Below are 14414 nucleotides of genomic sequence, written 5' to 3' on the forward strand. Positions count from 1 at the left end.
AAGAAAAGCAATTTCATTTTTCCAATCGTTTCGTAAAGTTTTCAGGGAAAACACCCTTCTCACCAGTACTTTCCAATCTTCCAAGCAACCATCCATCATCCTAGACAATAAAAAAAACATGCATCTATCACAAGAATTGTGAATAATGCAAAATTTAATTGAGATGTATTTTTGGTTTTTGCAAAATATTGTATTTAGAGTAAAAACTTTATCTATACAAGAATGTCGAGGGGAATATATTAGTAAAAATGATATTGTTCTTCATCTTTTGATGGCTTTTTAAGAAGCTTTTCGAAACAAGAATAAAAGCAAGATGAACATTAACATTGACAACAAATAAGAAATTGTGGTTGAAACCCTTGAAGCCATAATTACACCAACATCATTATGCAGAATCAAATGTGCAATCCATCCATATTACAAGACACGAGTAATCATTAAAGGGGAACTCCACCCAAAAATAATGTTGGTCTTAAAAGTTCCATTTTTATGCAAAGGTTACTATATTTTGAAATTTTTACATCAGCTATTTTATTTTTGACAAAATCGCGTCTTCAAGTGCGCTATTTGAGCTGTTTTGAGGCTTAGCAGCGTGGGCACAGAAAGCGTCAGCGGAAATTATTTTGACGTCATATCGTCAAACCGATTTGGAGTTGAGTTTACAACAAAGTAAAATAATAACGCACAGCCTAGCACAAAAACAAAACAATCGCTTATAATGGCTTTTTTGGAAGAACCTCGGCCTAATTCACCAATCGATAGTGAAATGGAAGACAATCCAACAAACAATATTCGGCAATATCAGTTTGAGCCCGAATGGCCGGCTGATGAACACGAAGAAGCTCACCAGTTTGAGGATAACGAAGAACAGGAATTTTTGTATTTTGACGATGAATCTCGGCGCGACAATCTTGAATGGTGGGTAGTAAAATGTTATATTATTCTAGACCATTGTTTCTATCTCAAAAGTACGTTTTCAGTTTTTGAAGTTGACCACGTCCACACAAACATAATACTTTAGATTTTAAAGTTTTTATTGTAAGATACAATTTTTATTGAAGTTTTGACATTTACTTTTCAAGATCCTTTCTTTTAACATATTCAGGTGTCAATGTGGTAACTGCCAAATAATGGATAATAACGAGGAATGTTTATGCTGCAAAGAGCTTTCCAATATTTGTGACAAAAATTTAGAGGCAGTAGAAACGAATGAGACCACCGACGTCCCTTTGTGCATTACACAACATCCTGGTTTTGAGCCTGTTTGTCTTAACAGGTGGGTTTTACAAACAGCTTGGTACCAGTACAAGCAGCAATATGAGGTAGCATATGATGGGCCCGAAGACAAACTGTACCGCCATATTGCATATAGACAGTTGGCAAGATGGTGCTGGGGTGTCTTGGGTAGAGAAGTGAGAGTCATCTTGCCATCATGTGCAGTTACTCGCATTAGAGAAACATTTCCTCCACCTGGCCTTGCAGAGGAATTTCAATTTGAAGGCTTTCACTATGTTGATGAATGAAGTATTTTATTATGATATAGGTATACCCATTACAATTACTTTGTATGTCAATATTAAACTGGCATAGCCAGCTCATTTATAGGTCATGCTATGCACATTTATTATTATTAATTTATTACAAAAAAAAACAGATTTACAAAGAAATGATTATAAATGTGGCTTCGCTATTACACTGGTTATAACGTAACTATAATTAATTACATGAATAGTTTGTGTAATGCAGTGGTGAAACTAGCTATAGCAAAAGGTTTTGCTATGTTAATATTTAAGAATGAACATTTTTTAAGTAGTACAAAAGTTGTCTTCACTGATTCAACGTCATATTATATGGGTATGGCAAAACCTATTGCCATAGCTAACATCACCACTGACATTTTATGCAAATCTAGACTGATGTTCCTTTACAAGTACTTCTTTCCTGGGTGGACATGATTTAGAAATGTTCTTTGGAAGATTCTCGCCATGATGTACAAGTTCAATCTCCTCAGTTTTGCATGCATTCACAACCTCCGCAAGTAGTTTATCAATGTACTGGTACTCTTTCTTTTCTTTCATTGCTTTTACAACCCATTGCTTCTGTGTTTTAGCAAAATCATTTTGTAACGGTCTTGCCCTTTGTTTGTCCCTGACTTAATGACTGCTTTATCACGTTTAATATTGTTGTTGTGATCTAATGCTGCTAACTGAGTGCGGGCTACCATCCCAGGAAATAAAATGCTCTCGCTTTGGGCAATATTTCAGTAAAGGAATGGTAAACCTCCAACTCTCTGTGTGACAAAACTCAGATAGCTTCCGCAGGTCTTTTAGAAGCCTCTTGTCACATATCACCTTCTCTGCAGCGATATATGCTTGTGAAGTAGGAAATAACCACTTCTTCTGCTTTGTTTCTTTTCTGTTAATTGTTGGTGGCAACATTGATGAAAATATGTGTTCCCCTTCCAGAAATGCTTGTTGGAAATGTGGTTAAGGACAGACTTCCATTTTTCCACCAATTCTTCTGCATTCTTGTTACAACTTGCAGAGCACCACCAAAGATGATTAGAAATGGACTTAATCCAATGGGTCAAGTCATCATTTCCCTTAATGTTAGCCTTCTTTGTTAGTTTTTTTGTGACAGATTTAGACAAATGCCACACATCGTATTGGTGATCAATATGAGGGTGTTCGTTTTTCATAGCACTGGCAATTTTTACAATGGTTTTATGTAGGATTATTTTCTAACAGTAATGAGTTACACAACCATGTTTATTATTATTCAATGTTTATTAAGGGCAATAGATTGGTTTCACATCAGTGGAAACTGTTGTTAAAGTTGAATTCAGAGGACAAGCAAACGGCATTACGCACAGTTTCCACACAAAGAAACCTTCGTATTTTTTAAAAAATAATATTAATCGATATTCAAGTGCTATATGTAGTGCGGAAACTGTGAGATAATGGCCTTTATGGATGTGAAAACGTTTTATTAAAACAGAATACAAATAACCAGCTCAATACTTGCATGTAAGCTATAAAAGTTGCTTGTGTATATACCTACGAATAAAAAATTCTGACGGTCGAAAAGAAACATTTTGTGATTAGGAGAAGCATTTTGACGCAAGTTTATTATGACTGTGCAATGACTTTACATAAAGCTTTGAGGAGCAATTGACGATATGACGTCAATACAAGCCGCTGACATATTTCTGCTCCCACGCACCGGATGCCCTAGCTGCAGCATTTCAACTCATTTTTTGTGAAAATATTGAATCAAACAAACAAAAAAATGCCGCATATTTATTTTCACGGGACAGACAAAGTTTTAAGACCAACATTATTTTTGGGTGGAGTTCCCCTTTAAAACATCATTAAAAACAAGTTTACTGGCGTACAAGCTAAATCGCGTTTTGTACAACTTAGGCCACGATAAATACGATGTAGAAATCAAGATTAAATTTTACAATGATTTATCAGCAGTTAGGTTGTTTTAAATGTGCGATTTTTTCTAAGCCAGTTTTGCTGCAATCATTTGGTGTTATATTTTAGAAACTATAATGATTTAGCTACCGATCTACTGCATGATGCACCAAAGTCACATATATTTTGATGCATCAGTGCTTTTTCACCTTCTATCTATACATGCAAACCAATAACATACTTGATACAGTTGTCTGGGTTACAAAAGGCTGACGTAGTAATATATCAACCTCTTAAATAAGGATACTAAGCCTGATAACATAATAATGAGAGCAGCCAGTTATGATTTCAAATGTTAGTAAATCAGTCCTCGTTCGTAATTTAAGTGCTAAAGTAAATGGTTTGAACCCGGGAGTATCGTTACATGTTTGTAAATGTAAATCGTCCAGGTTGGTATAGTCCTGAGAAGGACTGTTTTGCATTTGACTACGAAGATGACTACCGCTAAGGTTGTCGCAACGTCAGTCAACAACAACAAAAACAGTCCTTCTCAGGACTATACCAACCTGGACGATCTACATTTACGAACATTTAATTTAAGTGCCCATTCACACTAACACTTTAAATCGATTCGAAATCGATTAGAGTCTGTATGAGGGCTAATGTGAACACTTGCAAGTGATGCAAAAAGGAATTCAATCCGAACTAACTTGGACCACTTGAAAAGGTCGTCTCGAATCGGATTAGTTTGGTCTGCATGATAATGTGAACATGCAACACGAATAGAATCAGATCAATCTTGATCAATCACATGTTTTTGGCTTAGTAACCAGACTTTTCGTGCGGTCACACATGTCACGCGTTTCTTTCTACTGTGTTTGCTTGCAGCAATATTTTACAGTTTTATTTATGAGTAAATATGTCGAAACGTAGATAAACCTGGTTTGATGAAGAAGTGATGGCACTGATTTCTATTAACAAAAAAAATACAAAAGAAACTAAGTAATACTCACAAAAACGCAAATATTTACAAAAATATAGTCGAAAAATTGAAGGCGAGAAATACTGAGAGAAACTTCATTCAACGTCACGGGAAAATAAAACATTTGAAAGGTCTTTATAAGAAGTACATGCTATGGCGACTCATGCTACTGGTCGAAAGCAACCACCTAAGTTTGATGATCAGCTTGATGTATTCCCTTAATGACAAACCTGATGCAACAGGCCTCGATGTATTTCTTAATGACAAGACTGATGCTACGCCTTGCATTCATTTGAAAGTATTGCAGTATTTTTTTCGCATTACCTTCGATCTTGTGGCTTTTTTTCCGTTCTTTTGGTATTCCCGCAAAAGTATGCCCATTCCAGTAATCTCCGCCATTTGTATTCGTTATTATTAAATATTGTTATTCTCAAAGATTCAATGAAGGTTTAGAAAAGACGCCAAAATTTAATGTCAATCACGTGAAGTAAATGTAAACATACATTTTACATAAAGTATACATTCTAAGGTATGTACCCACAATACCCTAGACGTAGACTAAAAGACCTGCTTCTCTATATCTATCTTTTTGAGTTTCTTATGATACTATGTTATCAAGCGAAAAATAATACGGATAAAACTTTAATTGTGAACACCCGTGTTTTTTCATTTTAAAACGAATCGATTTCGAATCAAATAATTCGATGAGCTAACGAATTAAGTGGGAATGGGCCCAAAGATGAGCTATTTTTTGCTATTAAAGCAATAGCCAATAATATTATGGAATTTTTCATATACTAGAACATTTGGGATCAAAACTTCATGAAAAGTTAAGATTGTTGAAAAAAGTAAGCTTGTTGAGAATGCCAAAGCGCCATGGAATTGTGGGAGCTAGAATGCTCGAGCAAGTCAAGCCATGGGAGAAGTTTTAGTTTTTCTTGATTCGCATTGCGAAGCAAACAAAGGTTGGCTTGAGCCACTTTTAGCAAGAATTAGCGAGGATCAAACACACGTTGTTACACCTGACATTGAAGTTATTGATCATAAAACATTTCACTACGCACAGAGACACGAACCTAGTATTGGAATATTTAATTGGGAAATGCGTTTCAAATGGCGAAAGATGAATGCAGAAGAGAAATCAAAGGAGATCAGGGGACTACCATTGAGGTTTCTTTTGTTAACTATGTTTCATTGTTTGATAAAAAAAGCTACAAATTCTCCAAATATAGAATATATACAATGTGTAAGCTTGAGTTTGAGTTGATTCAATGATGAAGAAATTGTGATACTTAGCAAGAAATAATGCTTTCCTACTCTAAAATGTGTGTATTATGTAAATCCATGACATATTGATGAAATGTCTATCCGCTGGACTATAATCGCATATTCACTCATTGAAACAATAAGGCCAAACTTCTCATAATTAAATTGCATGACTTTCATTTAGATCTCCGACAATGGCTGGTGGCTTGTTTGCAATATCAAAAATTCTTTTATCGTCTTGGAGCATATGACACCAATATGACTAACTGGGGTGGTGAAAACCTCGAGATGTCGTTTAGGGAGTATGAAATAAATTCATCCCATTGGCTGTTATCATTAACACCAGTATTGATATTCGATCCAATGTGTTTTATTCCCTTTATTGATCAGTATTTGAAACTATACAGCACGAAAAAGTGAGAAAAAATGAAATCAAAACTAGTTCTCTACAATTAAAAGAATACAAGTCATCGTTGTATTCTTGTATAGTGCTATAGTCATTCTTTGTCATGCTAAAACGTATCGTTTTAAATGGGCTTGCGTTGTGACAGTACTTCTTTAAAAAACTGTAATGAGTCGGTTTACACATTTTGAGGACATAAAACGTATAAATGCTAATTACAATTCTTTGATAGATTTGGATGTGTGGTGGAACAATAGAAATTTTACCTTGCTCAAAAGTTGGCCATGTCTTTCGTGATAGAATGCCTTACAAAACTGCCATGCACTCAACGGACAAGAATATAAAGCGTTTTGTAGAGGTCTGGCTAGACGAATTTAAGCCATTTGTATATACCATGAAGCATCCTTCATTTGCGAAACTGGATGCTGGCGATTTATCAGAAAGACAAAAATTGAGAAAAAGATTACAATGCAAGACTTTCTCTTGGTATCTTGAAATGCTCATGCCAGAAATGCAAATTCCTGATCTGAATCCATTGGGAAGAGGAGAGGTAAGCAGGGCCTTTCTCAGAATTTCTCAGTGGGGGGTGACAAAAGGGTCTAGTGTAATACAAGTAATATAAGATGTATAGAAATATTCATACTAAACATTTTGAATATATTAAATATTCCCATGGTTGTCTTGTTCCATATAAGACAAACAAACAAGCAACCTTGATTGTAAAAGCTCTATAGACCTAACGAGTTTACAATATTTTACAATAAAAGTTTTATTGTTGTGAGGGTTGCTTGAAAACTTTTGATAAAATCCTTTCCATTTACGTGCTGACAGTTGGAAAATTCATTCTTCTGTCTTTATCGAGCATGAATTTCTAAACAGCAAGCCGTGGATCGTAATGAGCGCTCGTAACACCGTTCCAGTGAATTAATAATCAGTCAACTAATGTCATCTCTGAAGTGGCTGTTCGTAGGTTAGAAAACAGCATGTTGTATGTTGAGATAGACCTTTCAACAATCATGTTGTGATGCAATAGGACAGAAAAAGCTGACTAGAATTCTGTAACTGGAGGCTTGCTACCTCTGATAGTCAGGCAGATATGTGAAGAAAATTGAGTAAAACTTACCATACCTAGGGCAATTTCATTTTATGCTAGAATTGTAGTTAAACACCTTTAAAATCATCTGAATAAGTCGGCGAGGAAAAATTTTCTTGAGAAGGTCGACTAATAACTTTTACTGACAGCGTTTGGTTTGTTTTGAGGAGCGCCATGATTTTTGAATAATTTTGCAGGTAGAAGTGAGACTTGGCTATTTTGATCAGCGGAAATACCATACTTCATATAAACTACATAAAAATTATATGTTCGCCTGGCATGTTCTATTGGTTGCATGTATTGTCTGACAAACTATGTCTGGAAAACGAAAAAATATACCGTTTGGAGTTGATGTGAGTATTTCACTGTCAAAAGCACAAAAAAACTCTACATCAAATAAAACATTTATCGGGTGCATTCTTCAGTGCAGCGAAAAGTGTCCGTATGAATCGATGATTAGGTTCAGTGACACGTCCAAAAAATCTATCTACAAAGCTGCAAAGAAATGTGAGGATAAGAAAATTATTGCAATAATCGATTCTTTTGGGAAAGATCTTCCCTCGCCAGAGTACGGGTATCATCGAAAATGTTATAAAAAATATACTCACGGCAAGTTAAAAGTCAAAAAGCCTATACGTGAGCGACAGCGAGATTCAACAAGAAAAACAGATCGAAGAGGTATAATTCGCTGATGTCTCTTTATCAGTAAGACCCTAATTATAATTAAAACTTACAGTTGATTAAGTTACTTATGTAAATATATGTAGGTACGTTATTGGCAGATCACGAGTGTTGTGTGTGTGGAAGGAAAAACAGCAGAAGAAAAATGCGAGACTGAGAATGGTGCACGATCTTCGCACGATGCTGCTCTATCATTCGATTTTCCACATTTGTAAACAGAGGTTTGGAACTCAGAATGGCAGACAACTTTAGCAAAGGAGTATTTTTATCACAGATCGTGTTATATGGAAATCTGCAAAAAGCGCAAGACAAAACCAGTGGCTTCAAGCAATGGTGAAACCGTTTTTCAGGAGCTATCTGTTGTCATCGAAGAGAAGGTAATCCTTGGGTGTCAAGTTTGGCGGATGGTTGATTTAACTAAGAAATACTTAGAAATTGCAGAACGTTTATTTGGTGCTGAAAATCAGTTTAGCTCACTTAAAGTACAAAAGCTTAAAGATAAGATTCAGAAATCTTTTGGTTCAAAAGTTGGGTTTTGGTGTCCAAAGTACGGCAGTGAGTGTTTGTTTAATAACAATGTTGAAAAGGGGCAGTTAGTTGAAGCAGCTGTTAAGGCAAAGTTATTGAACTATAAATGGGACGACTTATCGCTGGACGAGAAAACGATGCAAGTTGCCCATGAAATACGTAAAGAATTATTGGAAACTGCCAGTACTTTTAGAAGTTCTCCACCACCAGAGCTTCTGTCCGAAGAAACAGAAATTCCAATACTAACAAACCTGTTTTTTGGAAGGAGTCCTCATTCATAAATCAACGAAATTCGCAAAGGTGATGCGTTTAGCGTCTTCAATTGGACCAGATCTGATCTACCACGCAGACAATGGTCAGAAAAAATCTTAAAAGCATACAACCTTTCCTTTTGGCATCAAAAGAAATACGGGCTCCAAAATAGTTATCAACTGGACACAAAAGTTCGGCCACGGGATGTCTTTTGATGATGTGCTTATTCTTGAAACTACTCTGGCAATTCAACATTTAAAAGACCAAGTTCACAGGTCCTTTTCTCGAGCTATTATTCAGCCATCTAAATTCGTCACTTTTGTTTGGGATAACAACAACATCAATCCTGAAAGTCTCAAAGGGCCTAGTTTGCACTGTACGAATGGCATTGTCATCGAGCCATCATATGTTGTAATAAATGAACCCCAGCCATCTTCTGTAGACTCCTTAGTGTCTCCACATTCATGTAAGAAACAAAAAAACGAAAAAGTTTGAACCTCTTTTAACAGAGATACCTTCGTACGTTCAGGTGAAGCGCAAAAACACAGAAGCCACGACTAGCATTCAGCTACGCATGCACACAGACGAAGTAAAACTCTCATACATTTTTGATACGCTTTGGATCATCGCCAGAGCTCAAGTCAATAAGACAAATTTCGAGCAGCAAGCAGATAACTAGTTGGACAGGCTTTAATTATTTTTTGTGCAAAAACGACAACGACAGCTACCATGAAATTGGCCACCTGCCGTCGACTAACAAATCTCCAACGTCCCATGATACTGTTCTGGAACTCCTCAGTCAATCAAAGGTGAAGGCAGAAAAACTTGGTTTGATCGAAACAGATGTGGTGCTAGATATTGCGATAAACGCTAAAGATGTGGAAGTTATGATGAATCCAAGATACATAGATCTTAAGCAGTTCGTCGTTTTGGGGCTTGGAGGGTTTCATACAATGTGTATATTCATTGCTCTTATCGGAAAGAGGTTTGCTGATGCTGGTCTTCGCGACATCGTAATCGAGGCAAATCTTCTTGGTGAATCTTCCGTTGACCAAATGCTTAAAGGAAAGCATTATAACAACGCAATACGATTCCTAAAATACCTGTACGACGCTTTCAAAAGACTCGTGATTGATAGTTTTAAAAATTCGAAAAACGACCAAACAGAGCAGACGAATGAGCTTTATGAAAGATGAGTCAACTCAGTTGAGTTAGAAAAATTCCTTTCTCCAACAAAGCAACTCTTAGAAAACCTTAGCCGACATCACGCCAATCTGCTCGATGAGTTACAAAATTATGAAGATTCTGTCTTAAATGGTTCTTTGTGTTTAACAATTTTTTTACAACCGCTTCTGACGATCTCATCACGTCCATCGTTTCCTTGGGGAAGAGGTTCACAACCTATGCCGATCTGCTTCGCTTGTTGCGGCCCCCCTATGTTGGCGGTATTGCACAAGGTTCGTCGGCCATTGCTCACCTGGTGACGTTCCTTCGCCGCAAACTCAAAATAAGATTTAATAAATAAAAGAGTTTTATGACGTTTGTTGTAATTTTGTATTTGTTTTATTCCTTCTCAAAAGCAAAGGATAACAATTAGTATTTGTATTTTTGATATTGCAGTGGTGTTTTTTATACACGAGCTCTTCATTTTTCGACGCCATTTTGCACAAAATTTATAGATTATCAAAATGCTAAACAAAATGGTGTCGGGAACAACATACAAGATATTTTTGCACTGCCGACATGTTAAAACATCATTACTACGTTATGAAGCACAAATTGAAGGCATAGTGGAATTGCCCCTCGATGGGGCAAAATCCATAAGTGAGGAGGGCGGAATGAGAGTTGGGGTGGGGCGAACGCCCCCACTTATATAGTTAAGAAAGGCCCAGGAGGTAAGGTACACTTTTTTTAGTTGAGAGGATACGTTATTTCTTATAAGTTTGCAGTCAATTTTGTATGAATGTTAAATGACTTCCAAAGTTGATAATTCTAATTGAACAAAGAATTTATCATGGAACATTTTTGTTTATTTGAACATTGTAAAGGGATTTTCACAAAAAGTATAGTTCTAAAGACAGTGACTTTAAAGAGAACTTTCGTTTTTTCTTTTTATCCAATATTCAGGTGATAAACGCCTACAGCGGAATGTGCATTGACACATTCGGAAACAAAAATGCTGGACATCAACTTGGCATGTATCCATGTCATGGACTGGGAGGCAATCAGGTAACAGAGCCAAAAATAGTATTTTCATTGTTTGTTCTTTTTCACTTTTTGTCTACCTGCTGGAATACTTTGCTGGTCGTGATAAAATTTTTGTTCCCAGGATGACAAATGTGTCACAATCAAGAGGCTAATTAATATTGGATTCGAAAAACTCCTAAGGGTGGACGGTTAACAATTTTCTCTTTTTGCATTATATAGTTCTTTATTTACACAAAAGAAATGGAAATTTGGAAAAACGGTCATTGCATGGGTGTTTCAGCGGTTGGAAGGGGAGTTGACGTTAAAATGCAGCATTGTAAAACAATTCATGGACACATAAAGTGGGAGCATACCAGGGTATGTTGAATGTATTGATGTGTAGCTCTAACAAGAAAAATGAAACAGTGAAATGTAGAGAAATCTTATAATTTATACGAGAACTAAATGGTGGAGAGGCAGCAACATTATAGCATCCAAATATGAAAGGAGCTTTTGGTAGTCGTTACTTGGCTATCAACCTGGTGTCCATGTGAATTCATCATAGCTTTAATTTTTAAAAAACGTTTCTAGCGTTATCAAAAAAACAAATGGAAGCATATGACGTGAAATAATTTGCCACCAAAACATGGCAACAGAATGAGGGTTGTAAACATTTTAAACAGAAAACATAGCTATGAGAACCAGGAAAAAGTTTTCTTACAGTCAAGTGAGTGAAAAATTCACTGAAAATGGGAGAAAATGCTATCCAAATAATTGTTATCCCACTAATATTTTTCTTAAAAATGTATGTGAGTTTAAAGATTAAAACATTTGCTTTGTACAAGAGAGTACAACAAACTAAAAGTAAAATTTTCGCAATGCTTATTGGACTTTCGCTTTTTGTGTCCTAACTAGTTTCAGGTTCAGAAACTTCGCATTTTCAGCGTATTCATTACGAAAGTTTGTAAGAAAGTTTACTTAGTACTCTCCGATAAGAATTTTCTTTTTTCTTATAACTCTACCAAAAAAATTCGTATTCATATTAATATATTTTTAAAATAAATAAATATTTTTGCTGTGATGCTAAATATGCTCAATAAAATTGGATACATTTGCTATTTTATTGTATAAATTGTTTGAAACAAAAAAAATTCAAAGCATTTACGGTAGAATCATAAGACATTTACGAATTAGAAAAGTGACATTCTCACTGCATGAGCCTTCCGACTTTATCTTCCACGGCAGAGTAAAACAAAATATAAATAGGAGCCGATTTTTGGAAAATGACTTTTTTATATTCTCTTTAGGATGAGTTTATTAGATTATCTGGTCACAACCTTTGCTTGCAACAGTTTGGAAAGAAGCTGATTTTAGAACTATGTACGAAGAATATTCAACAAAGTTGGAGATTTTACTCCTATCCATACTTTGAAAACACACAAAGTCAACATTGATCATGACAAGTACACCTGATGTAACTATGTTTACATCATAACAGATTAAGAAAGTTGCATAGAACGTTGCAGCTGAGAAAATCTTAATGCAGGAACTAAAGCTAGTCTAGATTGTTTTCGTAGAAAATGTACGTTGATAAAACTTCGTGCCAATGAATTCTTTTAATTGAATTTTGATGGAAGTAATAGACGGCAATATAAACTTATACTGAAAGATGTATTATAAAACCGTATTGACTATTTAGTTCCTACTAAATTTTGAAACTAATCAAGCTTCATTTGCATTTTCGAAAACTGTCATACGCTATATTAAGGTGTCATATTTGTGACCCTATAAACAAACGATTGTCGTGCATGATGACGAAGCAGCTGTGAAGCATTCTGCTTAAAATCAGTGCTAATTTTCACATCATCCAATTTGCTAACTGCATATTGCAGATTGTAGATAAGTACTTTTGTAAAGCTTCTTGTTACACAAGAATTTAGTTCAGTTATGTTTGGATGAAATCCTTCGATAATGCTGCAACATAGATATAATTAATTTGAAGTAAAAAAGACTTTTTTCTATATAGTTAGGGCTTTTAGTAAACTTGTTGTATGGTGGGTTGGGTGTGTTAAACTTTAACATCAGCAGTCTTGTAGGCAAGCAAACACGAGTTAAGTAGGGCTTTCTTCCTCAGTGAATGCAGTGGGAAGTTCGCCGTCATGAGTGATTAAATTTTGCCAAACTGCATATATGACGCGCTTTCATGGTTGAATTGAAAACAAGTTTGTGAATTCCTCCAAATTCTGCAGCTTTAGCAAAGAGCTACGGCTTTGACTGCGAATGTAAAGGATTGTAAAACAAAGTTTTATAATTTATCAATTAAAGCTGAGCAAAATGTTATAGGCAAATTGGAAACAACAGTTTGAAACAATTATAAAAACAAAATAACGACACTATTCTCTTTTAGTTAGATAATCACATGGTTACATTGGGATCTTCTCCTATCACAAGGACGTTTACAGACGTATTTCCCTCATCAATATGTTCATTGGGATAGTTAGACTAAATATCCTCCATCAATGATTAAACAATATGCCTTGTTATCACACTTAATTTTCCTCGTGTAGAAATTTTTTAAGCTTGCATCTTCACTTTGCCACGGCTGAATCATTTTCAATGGTGCTGAATAAAAAAGCTAATAGCATGATGTCTTTGGAAAGTCCTTTAAAACCACATTACTTCGAGGGCAAGTTTATCAAGTCGAATGTCCTCTTGCTCGACTGTTGTCACATCGTTAATTCTTCAGATTCAGGGACGAGTAAATCTTTCGCCATATTGTTCAAAATCGACAAACTTGCGTTATACAAGCCTTAGTGCCTCAAAATTTCTGTCGTCGAGTGATAACAGAAAACATCTTTCCCTCGCTTCAAAACTTTCTTGTCACTAACTTGAGAAAACCAGTGATGACCAGGGGCGTAACTAGACTTGAAGTAATGGGGGGTGTGGAGAAAATTTGCCCTGCAAAAGGGCGTTGCCCACAAAAACCCCTTAAATCATTATGGCTGGCAAATTATAATCATTTCTATTGTTGCATGCGTGGTTTATTAGTATACCTTATTGAAGACTAGGTTTCTAACACATACATTATTACAAAACTGTTTTGAAATATAAACCTTAACCGTTTCGGACATAACAGTAAAGCAATGTATATTTGTTCTCATATCAAAAGTCTTAAAGAGAATCATCTCATCGTACTCTTGAGGTGTTGCTTTTTACTTAAATTTTATTCTGAATTTACGGTTTTTTCTGGCTGCCCAAGATTTTAGTACTACATCCAGATGAATTTTATCTGTTAAATCCTTCTCGGTTGAGAAGACAATGAGTTCTTCCAGCCTTTCACCTTTCATTGTTGAGCGCAAGTAGTTCTTGACAATTTTCATTTTGCTGAATGATCTTTCAATATCAGCCACACTTACTGGAGCAGTAAACAGAAGTTTGTAGCATTTATAAACGTTTGGGAAAATTTTTTTATTTTTGAAAGCAGTGTCTCCGGCGTCGTGGACTGTTTTACATTCTTCTTCTGTCTCATTTACAAAGTTAACAAAAATCTTAAGTTCTGCATACAGTGACATACAATCTACGCTAATTGATGGAGGAAAAAGT

At 35.5% G+C, this 14414-nt stretch overlaps 2 protein-coding genes across 2 annotated transcripts; both read left to right on the forward strand.

Moving 5' to 3' along the window:
* The first annotated feature begins 476 nt into the window (after positions 1-476).
* On the forward strand, positions 477-1580 carry LOC124456289. The gene is made up of 3 exons (XM_047006768.1): positions 477-918; positions 1106-1276; positions 1544-1580. The coding sequence occupies exons 1-3, from the start codon at positions 719-721 to the stop codon at positions 1578-1580; spliced, it is 408 nt and encodes a 135-aa protein (XP_046862724.1). The 5' UTR covers positions 477-718.
* A 4727-nt stretch (positions 1581-6307) lies between these two features.
* LOC124456285 (polypeptide N-acetylgalactosaminyltransferase 13-like) lies at positions 6308-12488 on the forward strand. The gene is made up of 4 exons (XM_047006764.1): positions 6308-6620; positions 10752-10853; positions 11052-11189; positions 12119-12488. The coding sequence occupies exons 1-4, from the start codon at positions 6309-6311 to the stop codon at positions 12263-12265; spliced, it is 699 nt and encodes a 232-aa protein (XP_046862720.1). The 5' UTR covers position 6308; the 3' UTR covers positions 12266-12488.
* The last annotated feature ends 1926 nt before the right edge of the window (positions 12489-14414 follow it).

The sequence above is a fragment of the Xenia sp. Carnegie-2017 genome, unplaced genomic scaffold (genome assembly GCF_021976095.1).
Source record: "Xenia sp. Carnegie-2017 unplaced genomic scaffold, XeniaSp_v1 HiC_scaffold_45, whole genome shotgun sequence".
In the NCBI taxonomy this organism is placed as follows: Eukaryota; Metazoa; Cnidaria; class Anthozoa; order Malacalcyonacea; family Xeniidae; genus Xenia; species Xenia sp. Carnegie-2017.

What these genes read in the sequence shown, in the direction of transcription:
- LOC124456285 (XM_047006764.1), top strand. Translation starts at nt 6,309, where the DNA reads ATGTGTGGTGGAACAATAGAAATTTTACCTTGCTCAAAAGTTGGCCAT. An exon ending in ATGGACTGGGAGGCAATCAG is followed by an intron (nt 10,854 to 11,051) that starts GTAACAGAGCCA and finishes TGCATTATATAG; the next exon opens with TTCTTTATTTACACAAAAGA. An exon ending in TAAAGTGGGAGCATACCAGG is followed by an intron (nt 11,190 to 12,118) that starts GTATGTTGAATG and finishes TATTCTCTTTAG; the next exon opens with GATGAGTTTATTAGATTATC.
- LOC124456289 (XM_047006768.1), top strand. Translation starts at nt 719, where the DNA reads ATGGCTTTTTTGGAAGAACCTCGGCCTAATTCACCAATCGATAGTGAA. An exon ending in CGGCGCGACAATCTTGAATG is followed by an intron (nt 919 to 1,105) that starts GTGGGTAGTAAA and finishes TAACATATTCAG; the next exon opens with GTGTCAATGTGGTAACTGCC. An exon ending in GAGCCTGTTTGTCTTAACAG is followed by an intron (nt 1,277 to 1,543) that starts GTGGGTTTTACA and finishes ATTATGATATAG; the next exon opens with GTATACCCATTACAATTACT.